General features: G+C 39.4%; 2 protein-coding genes across 5 annotated transcripts in view; both read left to right on the top strand.

Moving 5' to 3' along the window:
• Positions 1-5093, top strand: part of rfng (RFNG O-fucosylpeptide 3-beta-N-acetylglucosaminyltransferase) — a 36003-nt gene extending 30910 nt beyond the window's left edge. The window contains exon 8 of the mRNA XM_068004157.1: positions 952-5093. Coding sequence (XP_067860258.1) covers positions 952-1015 — 64 coding nt within the window. The 3' untranslated portion in view covers positions 1016-5093. The remainder of the gene's footprint in view (positions 1-951) is intronic.
• Positions 5094-11115: 6022 nt separating this feature from the next.
• The window catches only part of dcxr (dicarbonyl/L-xylulose reductase), a 45445-nt gene continuing 42725 nt past the window's right edge, over positions 11116-13835 (top strand). For 2 of the 4 annotated variants that reach the window (XR_010966973.1, XM_068004151.1), the window contains exons 1-3: positions 11117-11383; positions 12647-12744; positions 13023-13177. Coding sequence is in view for 2 of the 4 variants with exons in the window: in XM_068004151.1 (XP_067860252.1) it covers positions 11332-11383; positions 12647-12744; positions 13023-13177 (305 nt within the window). In the remaining 2 variants the exon portion in view is untranslated. Of the gene's footprint in view, positions 11384-12646; positions 12745-13022; positions 13178-13835 lie in introns of all 4 variants that reach the window. The other 2 variants (XR_010966974.1, XM_068004150.1) reach the window with 2 other exon arrangements.

Below are 13835 nucleotides of genomic sequence, written 5' to 3'. Positions count from 1 at the left end.
GGCTCTCAGATGCCAGCAAAGATTGAGAGGATCAGTAGATCAGCTCAAACAATAACTCTGGTGCATTCTCTGCATTCTACTGTATGTAGATAATATTGAGACAGGATAAAGGGAGAACAGGAGAAGGCTAAATGTTGCACCAAGATTTTGGTTGAGGGGCAAGAAAAAAGGTCATGTTGGAAAATGGGATGAGGTCTGAAGTGAGTGTTTCTGGTGGAACCCGAGCCAAACGTTAGTGAGCAGGTGCCACTTGATGGCACTGCTGATGATTGGGAGGAGGCTGATAAGACAGTAATTAGCTGGATTAGAGTTGCTGCCATTCAGCATAGGGCTGGCATAACTCCTGAATGTCAACTAAACAGTCAGCTGTGGTCTGAAACTTGCCTCCAGCTGTTTGCAGGCATGTTGTCGTGGAGTGGTCAGGTGGGCCACCCTCCTGGAAACCATCAAATACACTAGCGCCACTTAAGTAGCCATCAAACAGGGAGTCAACTGTTTGGGCTCCATTGTCACTTGCCTGTGGACTTAAACCCGTATCTTGGGTTTCCTTTCCCTTTATTTATGCCTGTCACCTTTTTGCCATATCTCCTTTCAGTCTTGGCAAAGACTGTCAGTGAAATGCCCTGTGAGCCTTTCCTAAGAATTTTTGCCCCTGTATTTTGACATTTCCCTATAATATTACCTATAGGCAGTTTTCCACTCCCACTACTAGTGTACTCCCTCCATATGTCCAAATCAGCACCTGGAGCTGCACATAATTATGATGATCAACTGACCATGGAAATTTGCGTGCAAAAAGAACTCTTCTCTTTGGGTCAGCATTTCAAACCATTTGGGTGTATACTGCACCCATATCTGAAGATGAATCCTTTTCCTGCACATAACATGTATGTAAATGGATAGAATGTCCTAAATTGGATTCTATTTTAAAATCTTCTCATTTTCCTGCAGGTTCAAGTCTATACATTGTCTCCTCTATCATGATGCCTGGTGTCCTGCCAAAGACAGACACTGATCAAAGAAAACAGTTCTGTCCCCATTGTCCATAAGCTGCAGTCCTTTGGAAGAACGTCGAGTTAGTGAAAAAGGGGCTTTTTATATTAAGGAAAAGAAAGCCCACGAAGCTCAAAAAAAAATGAAGAAATACATATTGTACATTATTGCTATACATTGCAACCATATGTCACATTTTTGATAGGTCTATGACAACTACACATGTTCGACAAAGAAAGCAGAAACCAACTCTTGAACTACCCTAATGAAAATTCCAAGTCTTAATTGAACTGACATTCTTATCTCTGACCCTTTTGTCTTGAGTGTTTCTGTTATAACAGGATTCACTGGAGTGGGTCTGGAATTAATTTGTGTTTGGAGCTCAAAGCTGTGTGCCAAAGTGCTAAAGTTACCTCTTCTAACTTCAAGCTTCTCTTCTGCTTTACAGTTTGGGGGTGGGGGGTGAAATTAAATCTGGAGTTGGCCTCATGCAAACAGAAACTTGGAGTCACTCAAAATCACTTATTCTCATATTTCCATTTCCTGGCATACAGATATCTTTGGCAAAATACTGATGGATGGTGCTACCCTCCTAACTTGGAAACTTGGAGTCCTCTCCATGTATTTGGTGTAAATGAGTTTAGTGTGTGCAATTCAGTTCTAAGAATAACAAGTTGGCAGCTTGTTAATGTTTGTCATGCAGTTCTAGACAGTCAACAGTGAAACTCTGTGCTTTCTTATAGAGATGTCTCATTCCTTATTGTAGCAGTTGACACTAACATCTCTGTGAGATGATGATTTCTTAAAGATATATATGACTGTGGCTTCACAGTGCCATATAATATGATTTTGGGACATTTGCCACTGAGTCGCTGAATTGTGCACTGACTGACAGGGTAGAGTCTCATTCTGGTTCAAATGTAGAAAATCAAGATTGATATTAGTACTAAGCCTACCATTCATTATTTTGTTACTAATTAAATGTGTTCACATTACATGCATAGTATTATGTTAACATTGCCATCCTGAATAACTCACCCAGCTCAATCAGATTATGTTTCGTCAGAAGTCTGTCTGGTCCACAGCTGGTGAGTCAAAGACTAAAACACATTTTGGTATTTACTGCAACAATATCATCAATTTCTGTTGAACAATATTTGAAGAACCAACTTGTCTGCAGTACTGGACCAGCTCCCCACAGGCTGAGGAGTCATTTCAATTGATTTTCATTTTTGAGATAAATTATAACTGCTGGAACTGCAAATGAAATAACCGCATGTCTTCCAGTTTGAGATGGTCAACAAACTGGACTGACGAGATATGTGGAGTGAATGTCTCGAAACAAAATAGCCTGAATTTTACAAAAAAATGTTTCTCCGATAAGGAACTCTCATCTCAATACAAGTATAACCCTGCATACAAGTTTACTCCTTGGCTTATCTCTTATGAATCTGTCATCTATTTTTTTGTAGTAGTGGTAGTAGTAATAGTTAACATTTGCTGTTATTCTATACAGGATTTTGTGGTATTTATTTTAATAGTATTATTCTGCGAGGTACTAACTCAAAAACAAAGTACATTTTGGGCCTGTTTGGTGGAACTTCTGGCATGTTTAGAATGATTCTGTTGTAAAAGTTTACTTAGATACTCCAGAATGACAGCTATGCCTGAGAGAACTATAAATCACAACTGTTGATTTGGTCTTCGAACCATCCTTGTTTCTTCACAACATGGTAAGGGTTAATGTCACCAATGCTGACTCTACTTCCTCCCCATTAGTGTCAGTTTTGGCTGCACTAGAAGCCGAACTCCCACGGTTGGGCACCAGAAGGTCATGTAGCTGGGGTATTAGAGATACACATCTTCCAGGAATTAGTCAAAAGTCAGTTCCCTTATCTCCATTATTGACTCCTGTAATTTTGGCAAACATACCTCTTGCCTGGTTTGTATCACACAAATATACAGATCTCAAGGAACGGACATTGAGATAGTCACTAAGTTTCAGCCTAGATTATGTGCCCAAGTCTTGGAGTGGGGCTCGAGTCCATGACTCAGAATCAAGAGTGCTACCACTGAGCCGACCTGACTTAGTTATAATAAAGAGAAAATTCCACTTCTGGTAGCAATGGACATTACATAGCCCCATAAATTTGATTATACTGCAGTTGGATATACTCGAATTGTTAGCACATAACACTAACAGCCTGAATGCATATAACTTAAAGTTTTTGCAGAGGCTGATAAGTGTGCACTATGTTACAGTACGTAGATTTGAATCTAATTTTTGCTTATGCTTGTGACAGTTGCTCACTGTGTACAGTGAAACTACCTGCTTTATTTGTTTTTTGAAGAAGTTAGTAACTGTGTTAATGATAAAAATCATTGTGTTATCAAGTATCTTTGAACAACATGTGAATACTGTACTGGAGAATAGTGACCTGATTGTATGATTTTGGTCTCTCCCAAACACACTACGTTTTTCCCAGTGTTGTTCGTACTGAGGCCTTAGCTTTTCCACCATAAGCCAAGAAGTTTTATGTGATGCACTTGTCAGTAACTGAAGGTTATTATTCGTGTGTAGGTAGTGAGACAGTGTTCCATTCTCTCAGCAGTACGTTTTTGTTAAAAGTCTAATTCATGCATGCAGTTCAAATTTCCAAATTAAGTTTTGTGGGAAATGATAAAGTGTGGAAGAGGATGTAATGAATGTGCACTGTGTAAACTTAATAAAGTGGTAAAAGGGAAGTTAAAAATGGAGGCCCCAAAATTCCTTTGTCTCCCGCCAGAGCCGGTGGAGCTTCCATGAAAATTGTGGAGACCCGGTTGTGCTGGCTCTCTGCCATCTCCAAGAGTTTCCTTGTTGAGTTGTAAGGAGCAAAACCTCCATCTGCCCCTTACAAGGCAAATGATAGCAAGGGGACAGAGCCAGAGCCCGGGGTCTTAATACGGCAGGAGTTCCTGCTCCTTAGGCTGGACTGGGATCCATCATACCAGTGGAAACTGGTAACACCGAGCGAACTGAGGCACTGCAAACCCTTGGGAGAGCAGCACTGGAAGAAACCAGTGGGTGCAATTCCGAGGTAACCACCAGAATTGGGTCCTCAGGAATTTCAACAGCTTTAGATGCCTAATGGTTAGTAGGAGCACATTTTCCAATGAGTGAAGAAATTGGATACTTTTAGAAATTAAAACACTATTATGTTTTAATACATAAATATTTGTACGTAGTAGTAGATTGCTTTTGCTTGTGCCTTACAGAGAATGTTCTAAAATGCCCAGCATCCACAATCAAGAAGATTGTAAATCTGAAATGTTTGATCTGTTGGTGCAGCTTTTCAAGAAGAGGCATCATAATGTCTCTCTTCTAGATTAGAAAAACAATCTTGTATGTCAGTTCTGAAATTTTGTACAATTCTATGACTTGACCAAGTTGATTTTTTAAAAAACACAAATGTAACCACTTTTTTGCAGCTGCATTTCATGTGTAACTTAATTGGTCAACAGTTTCAATAAAATTCAAAGAATCTGCTGCAATAGACTCTACAGCAGAAATAACCACTTTGGTATGAAGACAGTGGAGTGAAGTAATCACTGTTAATGATAAACAGTATGGTACAATCATCACCAGAAGAACTAATTGTAGGGCTGAATTGAACAACTGCTGTCCAGGATGGTGAGCATAGAAAAACAGTCAATCCCGAAAAGTGTGAATTGGTCATGGATGGATGTTAGCAACAGTTCAACTGAGCATGTGCAATCCCATGGCAAAGACTGAGAAATGCTCAGTGATGTAGAAAAACTTACCAATAAACAGTGTTATTATCTATATGTGAAAATACTATTTTATAAACATGTATGTTTACATTCAGCTGGAAAGGCCAAAGTTATTTTTAAATGCCAAGAATATAACAAGTTAGATTCTTAAAAACTGGAGTATCCTTTTATACAATTACTTTGTTTAAATTTATAAATTCAAAATAAAGCAAACTGTGATAAGCATATATGGGCTGGTTTGGAACCAAGACCACCAGTAGTTTGCTGTACTAAAATGTAGACAGTTGTTAAAAGGAGAAACATTTAATTAAATGATGAAATTTCAACGGTTTTCAGTATTTGTCATATTTAGTTAAAACTCAAAGTTATCTTTAATGGGAGATTTCAAGTGGCCTCTCTTACATGCTTTAGTCTGAATCCTAAAGACATTGTTAGGAATGGATCGTACAGTTGTCAATACAGATTTGCACCCAATGTAGAATGAAGATTACTGCAACTTTAAGATCTATTAACCTGTTCACTACAATGTCTGACAACATTGATATACATTCAGGTGTCAGCATGGTAGCATTCTTGCCTCTGAGTCTGAAGGTTATTGGTTCAAGTCCCACTCGAGACTTGAGTACATAACCTCGGCTGACACTCCAGTGCAGCCTTTCGAATGAGATGTTAAACTGAGGCCCTGTCTGCCCTCAGGTGGACCTACAAGATTCCATGGCACTACTTGAAGAAAAGCAAGGAAGTTCTACCTGGAGTGCTGGACAACATTTATCCCTCAACCAACATCACTAAAACAGACTATCTGGTCATTATCTCATTGCTGTTTGTAGGACCTTGCGGTGCATAAATTGGTTGCTGCGTTTCCTACATTACAACAGTGACTACACTTCAAAAGTACTTCAATGGCTGTAAAGCATTTTGGTCATAAATTGCAAATTCTTTCTTATATCTTTCTGATACTAATTAGTAAAATGTGCCATTCTAACGTCAGTACTCCTGTCAATGTTTTCTGGTGAAATCTTACTATGCCTCGGAAACCTGGAGTCAATTTCTAGCAATGCCTACTTCTGCCAGATAGTTTCTTGTTGACCATACTAAACAGTAATATTATTATGACTTTGAAGGACAACGACATACCCAACCCAAGCAAATATGTGGATTCTGTGGTTTCACACATCTCTAACTGTATTACTTCTGTTTTCATTCCCCCACTGCATATAAACAAAGACAAATCTATTATTTCAAGCTGAACTGGTCCTAAGACAAAAGGATGGCTAGAGTCAAGCTGTTCTTCAATTGGAAGTGATCACATCCAACATAAGTTTGAGTTTTCTATTTTCTCAAAGCAAAAACATATGTGCATTGGTCTGGATAGTGCATTCATCTCTGCTGTAAGTGGCTTATAGAACAGTACAAAGGTTCTTGGTTTTGTCTCGTTAATTCCAAGGGTTTGTTCTTTCTCTTGCCAAATTATAACCCACCTTGCACATAACAAGTAAATTGCACAAAAAGTTAGGGTTGCAAAAATGTTAATGACTAGGGTCAGAGCAGTGAATGTAAAACCTGGTTAGATCCCAGGTGTGATGGTTTAGAGTTGTTGCATTTATACATTGGGAGTGCATCAAGCATTACAGCAATGCTTCTCTTCATTTTTATTTCCTTTGTATTTACCAATTGCTTCCTGTTCCAGGTTAGATGACTGCAGAAGGTAAAATCACTGCCAGTCTATATAAAGTAAGTTACCATAGATAACAGCTGTTATGTATAGTACTGTGCAGATTTGAGTGTTGAGCTGACCATCAGAAACTTTTATAGGACACAAACAAACTCTCAAAGCAAACACAGTGTTATAGTAATTGCAGTCATTGATCATTTTGTACGATTCATTTCCAGAGGAGTATGGCAGCAAGGAAAACATTTTTTTTCTACTTTGCCTTTACAAGGCAGTCTCTCCATCTCACTACAATTCTGTCTCTTCTTGCTCCACAATTTACATTGAACCTTGAAGAGGGTTAAAACAAACAATTGGACATCAATTAGTCTCGATGAATAAGGTTCTAAAACAATAACTCTGTTTCATACTGTCTGGTTTTCCTTTTTAAAAACCTTTATGTATGACTGATCAGCCAATCTATGTATAGAGTTGTGTAAGACACAGCGAAAGGTTAATGCCCATCTTTAATGTTATTGAAAATAAATCAATTCTGTCTCTTGTTTTTGTCAGAGTTAATGGAGTTTTGAAAGAATAATAAACTGTTACATGCAGATAAAGCCTACTAATTTGCTGTTTTATTATAGATCCACTTATGGCCTATTTCAGAACTGGCTTCCATTGGATTGCTATACTGCCAGACGTACACCAGAGTCATTTAATTTTTTTTAAAAAGATTTTTCAGTTTATTCTCATGATTCGATTCCACTAGCTTCTTTCAGTTAGGTGAGTGGGATATCACTGCCAGTCTATATAAAGTAAGTTACCATAGACACCAGCTGTTATGTATGGCACTGTGCACTCACCTAACTGAAAGAAGCAAGTGGAAATACAGACTTCTGCATACCTCAGTGGTAATTACATTAGAATTGTTAAACTAATACACTGTACTTTGGAATTTAGTTTCTTTTGTTATTTCATTCACATTTTATCCTAGTAGGTGGCTGACTAGACTCCATCTTTTTCCACCTGGGGCAAGCAGGGGAATCTGGAACTTAGTATTCCACAGAAGAGTGGCATGGTGGTCCAGTGCATTGGTGCAATGGTTTGAGCTTTGAAAGAAAAGGAAACTGGTGCACACCTGGGGTTACCCCCCCAACCCAACCCTCATAACAATGAGTTCTCTATCTTAGCTATGCCATCCAAAACTGATCTCACTGCTTTGCTCTCTTCCCATTGCTTTTGTATCTTCTGCTTTGAATATTTATCTAATGTTCCCTTAAAAGATGCTTTGAACCCTGCCTCAACTACTCCCTGTGACAAAGCATTCCATGCTTCATTAACCCTCTGTGTAAATAAATTTCTCCTAATCTCTCTCCTCAATCTATTAGTGATAATTTTAAATTGATGACCCCTCAACCAGAGGAAATGGTCTTTCCCTAGTCATTTTAATTTTAAATAATTTTTTAAAACTTCTTTTAAATTTCCACTTAGTCTTCTCACCCAGTGAAAATAGTCCCAGTATCTCAAATTTCTCTTTATAAACTATAGTTTCCTATCCAAGTCATCACCCTGCTGAATCTATGCGGTATGCTGCCTATGACTTTAATGCTGTTTCTACAATGGGGTTCTCAAAACTGCACACAGTACACTAACCTTGGCCTAACTAATATCTTTGTACAAGTTCATCATTACTTCTTTACCTTTGTACTCTGTGCCTGTATTTATGAAACCCAGAATTATGTTGACCTTTTTGATGGGTTTACCTAATTGCACTTGCGCTTTAAGGGAATTATGTATTATGTTAATCCACATCCTCCTTGTTTTTCCATCAAGTATATGCTCCCATTCCTTATTTTTTGTTCTCCCAAAATGTATTAGTACTGTATTCAGTTTTGATCATTGCACTACAACTCAATGTATATACATTGAAGAAGGTACAGAGAAGAGCAAAAAAATAGCTTTATAAGGTCCCCCTCCCCTATGATCTGCCTCCTTTCAAGGCTGAAGAGTTTTTCTAACCTCTCCTCATTGTGGTAAGGTGCATTGGGAGAGGCAGGGAGCCAGCTTAAAAAGTTGCTAATCATAATCTTCTGAGGAATATTTTGTTTAATCATAATTAATGATGGGATTGGTTAACCAGAACCATTTGGGTGAATTCTTCCACAGTGAATTCTCAATCACATTCTACCATCAGAGGTTGGTCCTTCAACAGGAAAGGATCCTTTATCAGGAAAATAAAAAAAATCAGTGAAGAAAAACAGATACTTTTCATACATAGAATAGCTCATGAATGATTTTGGCAAAGATCCAGGAGTATATTATCTGTCCACCATCAATTCTGAAAATGGAGGGAGAATTAGAAAAAGAGGTAAATAAAATATAAAGTTGCAAAGAAACATACTTTTTGTTTTTAAGAAGTAGAATGAACATTCATTTTAAATATCATTGCCAGTATTTTTGCAAGAGGTTAAACAAAACATAATAGGCTTGTCAGCAAAATCGAAGCCCGTGGAATAAAAGGAGCAGTGGCAGCATGGATACAAAATTGGCTAAGTGACAGGAAACAGTAGTGGTGAACGGTTGTTTTTTGGACTGGAGGAAGGTATACAGTGGTGTTCCCCAGGGGTTGTTACTAGGACCACTGCATTTTTTGATATATATTGACTTGGACTTGGGTATACAGGGCACAATTTCAAAATTTGCAGATGACACAAAACTTGGAAGTGTAGTAAACAGTGAGGAGGATAGTAATAGACTTTAAAAGGACACAGACAGGCTGGTGGAATGGGCAGACACATGGCAGATGAAATTTAATGCAGAGAAGTGTGAAGTGACACGTTTTGGCAGAAAGAACAAAGAGAGGCAATATAAACTAAATGGTACAATTCTAAAGGGGGTGCAGGAACAGAAAGACCTTGGGGTATATGTGCACAAATCTTTGAAGGTGGCAGGACAGGTTGAGAAAGTAGTTAAAAAAGCATATGGGATTCTGGGCTTTATAAATAGAGTTATAGAGTACAAAAGCGAGAAGTTGAACCTTTATAAAACACTGGTTCGGCCACAACTGGAGTATTGTGTCCAATTCTGGGCAACACACTTCAGGAAGGATGTGAAGGCCTTAGAGGGGGTGTAGAAAAGATTTACTAAAATGGTTCCAGGGGTGAGGGACTTCAGTTACGTGGATAGACTGGCAAAGCTAGGGTTGTTTTCCTTAAAGCAGAGAAGGTTGAGAGAAGATTTGCTATAAGTGTTCAAAGTCATGAAGGGTTTAGCTAAAGTAAATAAAGAGAAACTGTTCCCATTGGCAGAAGGGTTGAGAACCAGGGAACACAGATGTAAAGTGATTGGCAAAAGAACCAAAAGCGACGAGGGAAAACTTTTTTACGCAGCGAGTTGTTATGATCTGGAATGTGTTGCCTGAAAGGGTGGTGAAAGCAGATTCAATCGTGGCTTTCAAATAGGAATTGGATAAATACTTAAAGAGAAAACATTTCCAGGGCTATGGGGAAAGAGCATGGGAATGGGACTAACTGGATTACCATTACAAAGAGCCGGCATGGGCCGAATGGCCTCCTTCTGTGCTGTAACCATTCTATGAACCTATGATAAAAAAGTTGCAAAACATGTGGTTTCTGCCATTCTTAATCTTACTGAGTTACCAAGCTCAACTGTAGCCATGAGTAAGCAAATTTTCAGACACTCAATACTTCCACACAGAGACAGAAAATCGGAGGCTCATTCCCACTCTTTTGAGTGTTTCCAAAGTGGCCTGTTTCAGACAAGAATTAATGAAATGACCAGGAGCAGACTGACCACAGATGTTGCCAACCCTCCAGGAGATAAAGATTAAGCTCTAAGACATTACTGCGAGCAAGCTAGGAGAAAAATCATAGGTGCATTAAAAAAAATTGTGCGTTTTTTTTCATTTTCATTGAACACTTTCCACGAGACAAAAAAGGCTACTTGACTGAGTCAAGAATCATCCAATCAGGTATTGAAGTGTCTGTTCGTTTTCCAATTACTGTGAGAAATCTTGAGGAAAGACCTGTTGGGCAACCAGTGGTTGGAGGTCATATGATGAAACCTCCAACTAGAGTTGGAAGCCCTAATAATATAGTGATAGCAAGAAAGAAAAAAAGACTTGCACTTATAGAGCACCTTTCATGACCTTAGGACAACCCAAAGTGCTTCACAATCAATTAAGTACTTTTGAAGTGTAGGTAGTGTTGTAAATTAGGAAGCATAGCAGCCAATTTGCACACAGCAAGCTCCCACAAACAGCAATGAAATATATGACCAGATCATCAGTTTTAGGTGTTGGTTGAGGGATAAATGTTGGCCAGGACACCCTGGAGAACTCACCTGCTCTTCTTCGAAATAGTGCAGTGGGTTTTTTTGCGTCTACCTGAGAAGGCAAACGGGGATACAAGTTAATGTATCATCCGAAAGATGAGGCGTTAAGAAGAAAAAAAAAGATCAAAATTATTAAATCTTCAAACGTTCTACAAATAACCGAGTATATTTAAGAAACGTGCTAATTTTCAGCGAGCAAATGGCAAATTAATCTCCACAACCAGCAGCCTGAGTGAGCCCACGGGTCAGGTAGTGGGGAGGGGCTGGAGCTCCTTTAACCAATCTCGGTTTATCACTGGAAAACAAATTGCTGCGGGTTAGAAAACCGCCAGTGACATCACTGGGGCGTTCGGTTTAACTGACTTTTGGTGGAACAGTGTCTGTTGACAGATTGTCAGTCGTGTGCAAACTGCAGCAGTTGTTTTGGTTTCAATTTCGCAGGTCCATTCCGGTCTCTCTCTCGCTCTCTCTTTTTGTTTTTTGTTTACTGGGAGCTCTTCGGTGGGAGGGTTCACTCCAATCCCCCATTATAGCTCGTCACTTGTTTGCCTGACGGAATGGAGGCGTCTTTGGCCTGTAAACGTGCCCTGGTGACGGGCGCTGGGAAAGGTAAGGAGTCCCGGCTTAAACTGGGGGGGAGGGGCAAACACTTCAGTGACGTTTGATCGATCCGGACCGGACCGGACCAACAATCCGAGTCCAGTTCAAACCAGCCTGGACCCGGGGCCTGCGGTCACGGCCATCGCTGATCTGAGACGTTTCAAAGCGGCTTCTACAACATGATTTTTCTCTAACGGGAGGTGGGAAATGGATACCGCACCCCCTCCCCCGGCCTTTCACCTAATACCTGACCTATGTCCCGATACCGCAGGGCTTCTTCATACAGTGTTACTGAGGCCAGCGGGCTTCTGTCTCCGAGTAATGTGTTACTAGAAATAAACATTTTGGTTAAACTTTGGATTCACATAGTTTAAAATTTGAATCTCTTAACACCAATGTAAGTGCCGTCAAGGATTTAGACGAGTGAGAGGTGTATGCCTCTGATTGCAAGATAGTTATGGCTGAGGAAGGTCCTCATCCATCCAGAGAGAGATCCTAATGCTCTTTTTCCTCCCCTCTCCCCCACCTTCCATTGTAGCATCCAGTTGTTTAAGTAATTCCAGAATATTTGCCTCCACTACTTTCTCTGAAAATTAATTCCATATGCTGATTTACTCTGAAGAATTTCTTTCAGCCCTACAATAACTACCTCTATTATTTTGTTACTTAGTTTTATGCCTGTAGTTGAAAGTAATTTTCTGGGTTAACTTTTTTTTCTACACCTTTTTTTAACAATCTTATACACCTAGATCATCACTTCTTGGATACCTCTATTCTAAGATGAAAATCAAGTTTCTCTGGTCTTACCACCATTCTGGTGGGAAGAGTTCATGTCTAATTTCACCAGCCTTGTTTGGGGGGGGAGGGTGAAGAGAAGGAAAGAGATTTAGTCCCTGGCTATCTAATGGATAAAGATTTGTTAATCTCTAGTAACTTTCTGTAGGGTGGGCATTTATCAAATTTCTACTATCTGGTGGAAGGCTTGGAAAGTTACTTGGAAGCATACCATGAGGGACCAAAGTAGACTCATTTCTGGGGATAAGATTACAAAGCATCAGACTGGAACCAGGTGTTTGTATTGTCTGCAGATGTGATGGGTGCATTTTTTCTGCTGCTGGAATTGGGTTGTATTGGAAAATTAGGGTATATGATTAGGAAATGTGCTTCTGACCTATGGCCACCTAATGGTGGGGGTTATGTATTTGATTCCTAGGGGTTAAGAAATAAATACTTTGTTCATTTCAAAGCACAATGTTTGTGCTTGCTTTTCAGGCATTGGTAGAGCCACTGCTAAGGCCCTACTAGAATGTGGTGCAGAAGTTATTGCAGTAACCAGGACACAGTCGGACTTGGACAGCCTTATTCAGGAGGTATGTAGACCTGGCAGATCCCTTCGCACTGTCCTTCCAAATGTGAACAGGTTTTGAGTCCTGATGAACAGAATAATTCTTCAAGTTAGTTTATAAAATGTCTTAAGTTTTCAGTGTTCTGAGTAGTATTGAAGTTAACCAAGCAGTTTTGTGCCAGTCTTTTTACATATTTTAGCCACCCAGGAGACATGTTTTTCAGTTTTGCATGGCCATAATGAGCCTGGCCATAATGAGCCTACCCATACTCAGAAAGGGGACTATTGTGTTTTGTCTTCTAGTGCCCTAAAATGTTGACAGCCTGTGTGGACATCTGTAACTGGGAAGCCACAGAAGATGCACTGAAAGATATAGGTCCTGTAGACCTTTTGGTGAACAATGCAGCTGTTGCGAGTTTGCAGCCATTCCTAGAAGTCACGCAGGAGGCATTTGATAAGTATGTAAAGATATCCCAAAAATGCTGAGCCACCTATAAATTGCTTTGTGACCTATATAGAGGCAAGATCATTATCCATTTTCCCTTGCAGTTAAATAAGAAGCTGGTGTATATTTTAAAATCATTTTGGGAGTAAATATTCAAAAGTTCCACAATGATGGTTTGATGTTAGACAAATCATCTAAATGTATTGATTTGTGTTCTTGAATAAAATCTAATGTTTTATAGCTGCCCTAGCGTTGGAGGATTCTGAGACTTGTTCTTGTCAGTGATGAGTTTGAACCTAATTAAGAGAACAAAAGCTGGGAAAGCAGTGTGCTTATTTTAATAAGCAAAGATGTGAATTATCTACAGTTGTTTAGGTTTTAACTGTAAAATAAATGCTCTTAAAGGTATAGTGTTTCTAAAAAGATGTTCTGCCAAATTTTGAACTTTATCAACTGGTGGCTGAATGCCCACAATTTCTCTAAATTTTAGTTTGTGTGCATTGGGGAAAGGAGTTTGGGGCCAAGGGGGACCACTGGCTGATGTGAGAACAGGGCTGCAGTGTATAAGTAGTAGCCTTTGAGGTAATAAGTGGAGTCAGTACAGTAAGGCTGGCTAGAGGAGATGTAGGGGTACAGGGAAAGATGGGGAACAGGAAGAGATGAATTTTTGC

Source organism: Heptranchias perlo, chromosome 23 (genome assembly GCF_035084215.1).
Source record: "Heptranchias perlo isolate sHepPer1 chromosome 23, sHepPer1.hap1, whole genome shotgun sequence".
Taxonomy (NCBI): domain Eukaryota; kingdom Metazoa; phylum Chordata; class Chondrichthyes; order Hexanchiformes; family Hexanchidae; genus Heptranchias; species Heptranchias perlo.
Note: the sequence above shows the minus strand (reverse complement) of the source record. Positions and strands in the feature narration are given on the sequence as shown.